This window comes from Myotis davidii, unplaced genomic scaffold (genome assembly GCF_000327345.1).
Source record: "Myotis davidii unplaced genomic scaffold, ASM32734v1 scaffold401, whole genome shotgun sequence".
Taxonomy (NCBI): Eukaryota; Metazoa; Chordata; class Mammalia; order Chiroptera; family Vespertilionidae; genus Myotis; species Myotis davidii.
Window position 1 is genome coordinate 2,330,855 of NW_006291020.1, and position 11,332 is coordinate 2,342,186.

Here is an 11,332-nt window from a genome sequence, read left to right on the forward strand (position 1 = left end):
CCGCTGGCCCGCGCCGGGGCTGTGACCCCCGCAGCCTCTGGGGAAGGTGCTGCCTTCCCACCCACTGAAGTGTAGCCATGACTTCCTTGCCCAGCAAGCAGTCATAGATTAGGTATCTAATTTAGCCATTTTATTCTAACCTTGTTTTTTCAATTGCCCTTAAATAACCGGTTCTTCGAATGCTCTTTTTTTTTTAATCTTTACTGTTGAGAGTATTACAGATGTCCTCTTTTTATCCCCCACTGCCCCCCCACCCGGTTGCCACCCTGCCCTAGGCCTTCACCACCCTATTGGCTGTGTCCGTAGGTGACACATATGTGCAGGTAATTTCCTTGGTTAACCTTTCCCCCCTCGTACCCCCTCCCCCCTCATTCCCTCTGAGATTCGTCAGTCTGTTCCATGTTTCCATGCCTCTTGTTCTATTTTATTCATCAGTATATTTTGTCCATTAGATTCATTTTTTTGTTTATTTTTAGATTCATTTGTTCATAGATATGTATTTATTGCCATTTCATTGTTCATATTTTTTATCTTTTCTTTTGCTTCTTCTTAAAGAAGAACCTTTAACATTTCATGTAATTCTGGTTTGGTGGTGATGAACTCCTTTAGCTTTTCCTTGTCTGTGATGTTCTTCATTTAGGGGAAGTTTTCTGTCATTATGTCTTTAAATAGGTGTTTAATCTGTTTTCTCTCTTCTCCTTCTGCACACCCATGATGCGAATGCTGGTAACTTGAAGTTGTTCCAGAGACTCCTTACACTATCTTCATATTTTTTTATTCTTTTTTTTGCTCTTGTGATTGGGTGTTTTTTGCTTCCTCATATTCCAAATTGTTGATCTGATTATCAGCACCCTCTCCTCTACCATTGATTCCCTGTAAGTTATTCTTCATTTCTGTTAGTGTACCCTTCATTCCTGACTGGTCCTTTTTTCATGTCTTTGATGTTCTCACTAATTTCTTTGAAATTCTCACTAAGTTCGTTAAAGCTCTCATTAAGATCCTTGAGCATCCTTATAACCATTGTTTTGAACTCTGTATCTAGTAGTTTGCTTGCTTCCATTTCACTGAGTTCTTTTTCTGGATATTTCTTTGGTTCTTTCATTTGTGACATTATTTTTTGTCTCTGTATTTTGGCTGCTTCCCTGTGTTTGTTTCTATGTATTAGTTAAAACTGCTCTGTCTCCTGGAATTGGTAGAGTGGCTTTGTGTAGTAGGTGTCCTGTAGGGCCCAGTGGCTCAGCCTCCCCAGTCACCTGAACTGCACACTCTAGGTGCCCCCTGGTGTGGGATGTATGCACTGTCTTGTTGCAGTTGAGCCTTGATTGCTGTTAATGTCATTGGGAGGAATTGACCCCCAGGCCAATTGTGAGGACCAGCTGGGACTACAGTGGGAGAGCTGCTGTGCAGGAGACACCCTATGGAGCAGGACTTGCTTCAGTGGGGCTTTGATGCTCACTGAATCTTCCCCTTGAGTGTATCACTCATGGATGGATGTGTAGAGTTGTAATCTGGTGTGGTCTGAAGCTGTCCACTGGGTGTACTGGCTCTGGGCCTCCCAGGAGGTGCAAAGTCAGCCACTGCCTGGGGCCACAGGTGGGTGTCAGACCAGCCCGTTTCACACCGCTGCCCCTCCCACCAGTCTCAGTGTGCTTTCTTCTTTACTTCTCTAGGTATAGGACTTCCATTCAGCCAGATTTCAGGTGGTTCTGAATGATGGTGGTTTTGTATTTTAGTTGTAATTTTGACGTGGTTGTGGGAGCCGGTGGGTACCATGTTTACCTACGCTGCCATCTTGTTTCTATCCCTCTTCTAATGTTCTTTGAATGAGCTTCACCATATTGCAGGTTTCCTCATAAATTGAGGATAAAATTGATACCTGTTTTGCATGAGACATGTTTTAATGTTTTGAAGATTATACTTTGACAAAGGTAAACCCAACAGAGAAGAGGGTTGGGGCCTGCTGGTGGCCCAGCCCTGGCACAGCAACCTCAGAGGGGCAGAGCTGGCGACCAGCTTCCTCCCTTCCCCCGGCTCGACCCTTCCTGTCCACAAAGGCTGGGTGACCCTGGGAGAGCTGAGCAGCCCGGTCTTCCCTTTCTGGGCATCACCGTGACCAGAAGCTGTGTCTCGGGAGCACCCAGCAGAGCGGGTGCAGGTCCCTTCCTCCCCGGAAAGCATGTGGACCTGAGGTCAGGACTCACCGTGGCCCTCCGGACTTCGTCAGAAATTCCTTGGAAATGTTTATGCCTGACTCCACTCAAGGGATGTGGCCTTTAATGACGTCAAATGAACCTTATTGTCATAAATTTTATTTTCCTACAGACTTTCATTTTGGTAGTGGTCAACCCTAATTCCATCTCAGGGGTTTGGAATGAATACTATGGTTTAGAAGGCTTCCCAGACCTGTCCTGAGACCACAGGAGGCCTGCCTTGCGGGGGATCAGGGCCCAGGCCTCACGGCCAGGAGGTCTCAGAACTAATCTCTCCTGCTCCCTTGCTGCCGTCAGAACACTGAAGCCTGGTATATGACCAGGTGCCAGCACCTCCCTCCCTGCCCCTACTCCCTCTCACACCTGTGAGAGACAAGGCTGTCCTCTGGGCCCCTCTGCCTGTCACCTTGGGCTGCAGGATCTCCTGATTCGCAGCCAGCAGGCTCAAGCCCGCCCAGCACCTCTACACACCAGTTTCCTTCCTTGGGCCCTACTTGCTTCTACACACTTGACCTTTTTCCCAGATAGATTTTCTAGAACGGCCCCGATGGTGCCGCTCCCTCCATCCCTAGTTCCAAAGTCACACCCAATGCCATTCCCTGGCATTAGCCCCTGCCTGGCTCCGCCCCGCATTTTTTGGGTACCTGCTTGCACTGTGTCTCTGAAACTTACCACCTCCTGGTAGGGCCAGGGAGCCAATGAAAGGGAGCAAGGAGTATGCGGGCAGCATCTATGGAAACCAGCCGGCCTCACAGCTTTCGGCAGAGGGACCAGTCTGGATGGTCTGTAACTGGGGCAAGAATTCCTGCCGCAAAAACAATTGCTTTGAGCCCATACTGGGCACGTAGGAGTTGTCACACCAGGCCAGAGCAGGGTGTTTTCAAGTCCTAGTGACCCTGCCCAGTCACTGACCAGGTCTTTAGCTTTGGTTTTCAGCTTTGACATAACTCTGTGCAGGTGAGCTCAGTTCCAAGTTCCCACGCTCCTTCCACCAGGAGAGTGCTCACCACCCTACGCCTGCCTTTCTGGTGACAGTTACACGGGAGCGGAGACGGGCAGCCAGGGAGAGGGCTGACCCCGGCTCAGGGACGTTTCCTCCTGTGATAACCAGTCCTGACCACTCCAATGTGCCCTCCTCTCTCCGGGGCAACCACACAACCACAGGGTAGACCTGGTTCAGGAACGTCCAGTGCCCACGTTTCCACAGACGGACCACAGACTCCGGACCCAGGCAGTACCTTGTTGTAACAGGGCAGGTGGCTGCCCTCCGGAGGCTGGTCGAAGCTGATGGGCACCTCCTCTGGCTCGCTGGCCCGAGACCGCACGCTGGGGCTGCTGGGCGTGGAAGGTGGGCTGTGAAATGGTGACACCGTGGCCTTGAGTCCAGGGCTCTTGGGTGAGGCCCCAGGCAGCAGGGCGGCGGGGTCGAAGGCTAGGTTGGCCTGTTGAGAGGAGAAGAGACATTTCAAATCGGGGTGGGAGAAGGTGAGCTTCTGCTCTAGCTCTTTGGTTACCTGGCCTTGCCTAGCTCCAGAATTCTAGAGTGGTGGGGCACCTGGGGTGGGGGTGGGCGATTCTGTGCCCAGGAGGTCATTGGCAATGTCTGGAGACATTTTTTGTTGTCACCACTTGCAGGAAAGTGCTACTGGCATCTCGTGGGAAGGGACCAGGGACACTGCTGAACATCTTCCAATGCACAAGGCAGCCCCGCCCGCGCCAGGAAAGGGCCCAGCCCAGGCAATGCCACGGAGAGGAACCCTGGTCTAGGCAGGAGGAGCCAGGCAGTCACAATGGAGAGCTCTGGTATTTACGCTCCTACACGGCTTTGCTGTATCGCATGGGAAAATCTTGTCTCCCAACAGGCTGTGAGCTCCACTGCCCCGACGTGCGCTTCATCTACTTTCCAGGGAAGTCTGCTTGGCTCTGGGCGCACTGTGATGGGTGGACGGGTCGGGCGTCCCAGGGCCAGCAGCTGAATTGCAGCCTGTGTTAGGCTGGCATGGTTGGTGGCTGCCTCCAGGCCTTGGGGGAGAGGGCCCCGCGGTTCTGGGAGTGTCTCCTGCATGGTCATGCCATTTTCCCGGAGGACCCTTGGGGCGCTCCATTCTCCATCAGCACTGCTAGGTGTCAGCTACCGGAGTGCATGCTTGACAGGGACCTCATTTTGGCCCTTTGGCTCCAGGTGGAGCCCTCGTCCTCCAGGGCAATTTGGTCACTAGCTGATGGTCGGAGGTCAACTCTCCAGGTGACACAGGGACATGCAGATGTTGGGGAAGAGGTGGCTGCACTCACCTGAAGCTTCTCGATCAGAGGCGAGCTCTTCACCTTCACCTTGGGAAGGTGGCTTGTGCTGGGTGGTGATTTCTGCAGAGCAAACGGACCGAAACAACCGAATGAGTGGGGTGGAGGGAGGTGAGGTCCTGGGAGCCCAGAAGCCACAGGTGGAGGAGGGGAGTTGGTTTCACTCAGCTTTGGAGGCCCACATTCCCCCCACCCCATCTCTCCCCAGCAGGATCAGGGCAGGCAGGACAGACGCCCAACATACAGGAGGTCTCCTGTACCAGCAAGGTGATCTCATGTTCATTTCGAGGGAACAGACGGTGCCTGAGAGGGGACTTCTCTGTACCTCCTGACCTTCAACAACACTCGGAGGGAATTTCAGAGAGAAAGGACAAAGTGACCCCATTCCGTTGGTCACAAACAAAACAAGAAACCACCGACCACGAGTGAAACCTGACAGGTATTTTGGAAATTCCCCCCTTGAACTAGTGGTATTTGGAAAATCCCACAAAAAAATTATCATTTTCCAAAGCACTGAATATTCATTTTGATGAACAGACATTTATGGAACATCTACCACATTCCAGGCTTTATGCTGGTTGCATGAAGTTGCACTCTGTTAGGTGAAGATATTTTTGCGATGAATGGATGTAGAAATCCTATCTTGCTTTGATTTGATGTTATCCAAAAAGATGAACTCCTTTCTGTTTTGTGCAAAATCCCTACAACTGAGTCTGGTTCCACAGATATATTCATCCTCACATGTAGGAATGATGGCGATGATGATGAAGAAGAAAAATGAAGGGAGGAGGAGGAGGGGGAGGAGACACTTCATGTTGTTGGACAGAGGCTGAGGCAGCTATAGGGGCCCCAACATCTAGTCCCTACCCCTCACCCCACGTTCTAATTTCCCTGCATCATGGGAAGAATAACACCTGCCCCTAGAGGTCTGAGTGTTCTGAGTGAGGCAGCTGTATTTCAGCAAAGGAAGGAGGAGACAGACTCTGCGCTCCTGGGACCTTTGTAAGGCCCAGCACTCAGGGGAGGGGCTGCGAGGGACAGTCACTGGCCGGGACCCAGGAGCCCCCACCCCTTCTCATTCGGCTTCAGACAGGAGCACGGGCTGCCCCGCCTCGGCCAGAGTCCAGCAGCAGATGGAGTCAGTGAGTCTAAGGGCCCCACCCTCCAGCTCCAGGGTGCCCCTGGCCCGTGAGTTCACACCCAGATGTATTCCTAGAGCGGCCTTTCAAGGAACTCGTGTCCTTGGTGAGCACAAGAGCTTCCAGCCCAGGCCGTGCTGTCCTTAATCTCTGTGCTTTAAGGTGACATGTCCCAGGAGCCGGTGTTTCTGAAGATGCTGTTGTAGAAATGGTAGCTACGATGCTGCTGACAAAGCCTCCCTTACGTCGTCCTGGGAACCCTTCTCCCCAGCTGACCACGGCGTTCTGAAGAGAGCGGAAATTTAATAAACCCGGCCCCTTTGCCATAGCACAGGCCTGGGAACCCAGCTCAGAGTCCACGAAATCCTTGTTGATTTGAACTGAACTGCAAAGCAGGATTCTAAATAGCCGCTAATGCAAGACCCAGGTGCCCTTGAAAGACCGCTCTAGGCATACATCTGCCACCAATGCAGTTCCTGCGAACGGCAGCAGGGGGCGGCATTTCCTTTACCACTTAAGCAGCTCCAGGCAAGTGGTTGGGGAAGGGAGCTTGGGAGAGGTGGTGGTGGAGAAAAGCCAGGGTCCACCCTCAATATGGGTGTTTCTATGTCCATATAGGACATTCTAGTGACGTCTAGAAGGAGCCTGATTATTCAGGCGGAAGTATTTTCAGCCCTTCTCTGGGCAGACAAGGCCCCCGCAGTGGCCACATTAAGACACCCTTTGGCTGTGCCTTCCGGGGAGGGGTAACCCCATGGTCTCAGGCCTGTGCAGGCACAGGGAGAGGCAGGGGTGCGAGCGGTGGGAGACCCTTTCTGCACTGCACACTAGGAACCGAGGGGCCGACTGGGTCCTGCCTTCCTGCCTGGGCCTCCATCGCTGGCGTGACCTATGACACCAGGCCCTCTCCTGTGTTGGTAACGTGGGCGATTTCTCTCTGAGGGCAGCGAGCCCCCTGTGCGCTCTGGGTTGCTTCAGTGGTCCAGAGCAGCGGCCTGTCGTGATTCCCACGGTACAGTTCTGCCTGAGGTTAAACACAGCCCTCCCTCCAGGCGCGTCTCTGCATGGGAGACTGTGTAGGTCAGACCTGGGGGGCAAGCATGACCCTCGGGGCCCTTGGATGGGGGTGGGGGTGAAACCACAGGGCCTGCTCTCTCTGCTGAAATTCCCAGGCTTGAAAAACAGCATCCCTGCCCCTGACTGATCACAAACAAGGCTCAGTAGGGGGGCCTGGACCAAGCCTCACTGTCAGACAAGGATGCAGGAAGCTCACCCCTGAGTCTACAAGGGGGTCCTTGCCTGCACAGGTGTCTGCGGGTGATGATTTTGCCTCCCTTCCTATGAGAAGGAGGAAGAAAACATACTCAGCATCTCCCAGCACTTACCTCCTCTCCGTTCTGGCCCAGCTCTACCTTGGGGGGGAACAGGGGGAGGGAGCAGGGCGGTTTCCTCCTGGCAGGCTTACTGGCTGGCATCTGGAGGGCGGGAGAGTGATGGACAGACACACAGAGAGAGAGAGCAAGTCAGGCAACAGGGAGGAGGAGGAAGTGGAAGCGGCTTCAGGGATGTCAGGGAGGAGGAAAGGATGGCGGCAGGGGTGGTGTGTCCTTGAGACTGGCCTTAGCTGGTCAGTGAATTCCGCTTCCCCGCCACCCACACGCAGTCAGCCCCAGCTCCCGTTCCCTCCAGGCTGCGGGACCCTCGCCTGCCTCAGCCACTGGCCTGAAATGTCCCCAGACCACACCCACGCCCAGCTGCAGGCACCGCCAGCCCCTCTGACCAATACCATCTTCCTTGCTCTTTATGCCATTCCCTTGTGTCTAGAAACGATGGACGGCTTTCTCGGACCAGAAAACAAAAGCGCAAAATAAACGCGCCTGGAACAGCCTGACGAGTGCGCCCTCGCTGGCCCCGGGGGCCTGGAACCTCCCCCTCAGGTGCCCTTCCCCTTCCAGCGAGCACGTGAGACCAGGCGCTCAGGAAACCCTAGTGTGAATCTCCACCCGACGACACTTTTTCACACTGTCCTCTCCAGCAGGATCCTTCTAGAACCCCTTGGCCACTGGGTCCCTTCCCTTTCCTGACCCTGGTTTCCTGCTTCCTCACTGGGAATCCTGAGCTCCAGGCAGGAGCCAGCGGGGAGGTCTTTATTCTGACCGCCTAGGCCTGGCACAGCCGGCACCACCACGTCTCTATCAGTGGGTGATGGAGGCGGCCGGGACCCAGACCCCACTTCTGCTGGCCGGCGGGTGGCTCTGGCCCCGCTGCCCCCGCCCTGCGTGGAGGCCTCGCTGCTGGGAGATCCTGCCTGGCCCAGCAGTGGCCACGACATTCCTCACATGCAGGGGACCCTCTGTGGCTTCTCTTCCTAATTTGGTAATTACCACACTTCCTCCCTCCCTCCCTCTCCCTGGGCCTGACCCAGACTTCCCCTTCCGCCAGCCCCCTCCCCGAGCAGCGCTGAGAGCCGCCTGACTCACCTCCTTTGCTGCCGCCGCCGCCTGCTCCCTGAACCGCCCGGCCAGCTGGGCCACCGAGGTGAGCCGCCTGACTCACCTCCTTCGCTGCCGCCGCCTGCTCCCTGAACCGCCCGGCCAGCTGGGCCACCGAGGGGGACGCCGAGTTGTCCACATTGGCGTTGGTCTCCGTGGGTCTTTCCTGGCAAAACAAGGGGAAGCAGCGGTTAATGGGAGCCAGGCACTGGCTCAGCTCATTACGGCGCTGGGGCCATGCCAGGGCCATGCCAGGGCCATGCCGGCACCTGTTCTGTGGCCACAGCCAGAGGTGGTGACCATGAGATCTTTGAACTGCATTTTGCAATTGGCTCCTACATGCGAAGATGAAAACAACAGCGACTCTTAACCTGCCACATGTAGTGAATGTTGACGATGTGCTGGGCCCGGGGTGGCCCTGGGGAGCCGAGGGAAGTACAGCCGGGCCCTGTCCTGGGGGAGCCCAGGGGTCTGGGCCTTCATTCTGTTGTATTACTGACAGCACTGGCCACAGGGGGCTGGAGGCAGGCACTGGAGAGGGGGGCCTTTAAGTGTATGAAACGGTTGACCGGTGCCCTCGCTGAGCTTCCTACGCGTGTCTGACCTCATCCCCTCCTGTCACCAGGTGTGCGGATGGTGACGTGCTCAGTAGCTATTTGTCAAATTAATAAACACTCGGCACGAGCCCAGGCAGGCTGGCGGAGGAGGCCCTGTCAGCTGGACTCGACCGTTAGCTGTCCCGTGTGCTGCTAGCTCAGTGGTGCGGGCAAGGCCTTTAGCGACAAGGACAGTAGCGGCGCAGCCCCCGGAGGTCTGTGGATGAAATGCTTTCCTACGGAGAGTGCGGGACAGGCCTCTAGAAGGGTTGTCACCACTTCGGGCGACGGGGCCCTTCCCGGAGCCCCCCGCGAGGCCGGTGGGGTAGCATGCGATGTCACCCCCTCCACAGAGTCCTCACTGGGAGACTCCCCCACCCTCGCCCCCCACCATGTTCCTTTTCGTGGAAGGAGTAGGCTGGTCCCTGCCCTGCTCTGCCTCCAGGGAGGTCATCGGGATACAGTGACCGTCCCCGCAAAGGGGTCTGTAGGCTCCCTGAAGAGACCAAGATGCACCCTGGACTCCGCTCACTCCCGTGGGCCATTTGTCACAGACACATGGGTGAGTCAGCGAGCGCTGGAAATGCCACCCCACGTCTGTGAGGTCACACGCGGCTCACATAACCACCTGGTTTTAATCATGTTTTTAAACGTCTGGTCTCAGAGACATTAGGCCTTTGTTGTTGTGACCAGGATGATGGCATTTACTGCACAGACTTCAGACTCCCTCTCCGAGCAAGCTGCTGCCCAGACACAGGGTTTGGTTCAGCTCTATCTTCCCCTCCCTGGGCTCAGGCTGTCCCTCCAGCAGCAAGTCTGCCTCCCTGTGTACTGCACAGACACGCACACACACGTGCACACAGGCACACAGACAGATACACATTCATGCATATGCACACATACACACATGCATGCACACATATGCACACATACATACATCACACACAAGCGCACACACACACTCCCTAGGCCAGTGATGGCGAACCTATGACACACATGTCAGAGGTGACACGCAAACTCATTTTTGTGGTTGATTTTTCTTTGTTAAATGGCATTTAAATATATACAATAAATATCTAAAATATAAGTCTTTGTTTTACTATGGTTGCAAATATCAAAACATTTCTATATGTGACACAGCACCAGAGTTAAGTTAGGGTTTTTCAAAATGCTGACACGCCGAGCTCAAAAGGTTCGCTTCACCGCCCTAGGCCCACCTTTTGCGCTAAAAGCATCTCCACGCTTTCTGGTCTGGGTGTCCCTCCAAAGCGAATGTGAGGGGTCCTGCTATGGTGCCGCCGCCCTGGAGCGGGAGGAGCAGAGGCGACCCCACTAACCTCCCGTGATGCTAAGGACACGGACCAAGCTCTGCGAAGAAGGCTTGTTTAGAGACGGGGAGAAACTGCGGGCCACGGGCCGTCAGACCTGGGAACAGGCTCTGGAGAGAGATGGTCCTCTTACTGTGTCCTGCTCTAGTTCAAGCTCACCCCTCCCAGCCTGAACAGCAAACTCAACAAGGGAGTCCCCTCCAGCGAAGACACCGGAGTTCCCATAACACTGAAGGCGGGGTGTTCCGGGCCTGGGGTAGGGCCTGGTGGGCAGAGCTCACGGACCGCACCGGTGAGCACACTCCCACGTTAGCAGCGCCAGGAGGCAAACGTCTTGTCCCGGAACAAGGGCAGCTTGTGGTACGGTGAGACTCACTGAGCCGCCCCTGGCACAGCGCCGATCGGCCTGTGCATCTGCCTAACTTCCTGCCCACATCGCGGATCAGTCTCTCTGTCCGCTGCTATTTATTGCTCGGGTCCTGCTGACCGTGCACTTCACCTCGGCTCGGGGCGCCCATGGCTGCGGTGCAGGGAGACACATTCCAGACAGAAATAGAGCCGCGCAGGGATCAAAGGCCTCCCGGACTTCCCTGTCCCGAATGGGGCTGGGCAAGGGGCTCAGAGGCGAGGGAACGAGAGGCTCCTGGAAGCATTTAGGGCTGAAAGAAAGAAAGATTACAGTTCGTCCGGGTGTGCTTTCCTGGAGCCCAGGGAATGGGCTTCCTTTGAACGCTTGCAGGCTCCAGAGCTGGCGGAGCCGAGCGAGGCCACTCTCCAGACCCTTCTCGGTCCTTGGGTGGAGGACTGGTATTGCCCTCTCACAGCTGGGTTCACTGCAGCCCAGAGAGGGCAAGTAACTTAGGCAGAGTCACACAGGAAAGCCAAACGGAATAACCTATGAAATAATTGACCTCAACCCCTGATAGCCTAGCAATGCATACCAGTTAAGTACAGTGGGGCCTTGACTTACGAGTGTCCCGACTAACGAGTTCGGCTTTTTAACATTTGTTTTAAAATATATTTTTATTGATTTCAGAGTGGAAGGTGCCTCTGTGTGGCTGGTGGTGATGGAGACTGGTTGGCTCTGAGGCCGGCAGGTAAACCGACCCTCCATTGCTCTTCAGGGTAAGTTTAGGGCTCCCTGTCATGTGCTCCTCTCACGTAGGTCAGTCCCATAAGAAACCTGGTATCACTGAAGCCCCTGTGAGTCCGAGGGGTGGTCTGGGCCCAGGGAGCCACTGCACCAGGGCTGCCCGGAGGCCCCGG

General features: G+C 55.0%; 1 protein-coding gene across 1 annotated transcript in view; it reads right to left on the reverse strand.

Annotated features, from left to right (window-relative positions):
* Positions 1-1,691: 1,691 nt before the first annotated feature.
* RCSD1 (RCSD domain containing 1) overlaps positions 1,692-11,332 on the reverse strand; it is a 38,401-nt gene continuing 28,760 nt past the window's right edge. The window contains exons 2-5 of the mRNA XM_015564259.1: positions 8,207-8,308; positions 7,036-7,125; positions 4,503-4,574; positions 1,692-3,652 (exon numbers count right to left, since the gene is read on the reverse strand). Of these exons, the coding sequence (XP_015419745.1) occupies positions 3,293-3,652; positions 4,503-4,574; positions 7,036-7,125; positions 8,207-8,308 (624 nt within the window). The 3' untranslated portion in view covers positions 1,692-3,292. The remainder of the gene's footprint in view (positions 3,653-4,502; positions 4,575-7,035; positions 7,126-8,206; positions 8,309-11,332) is intronic.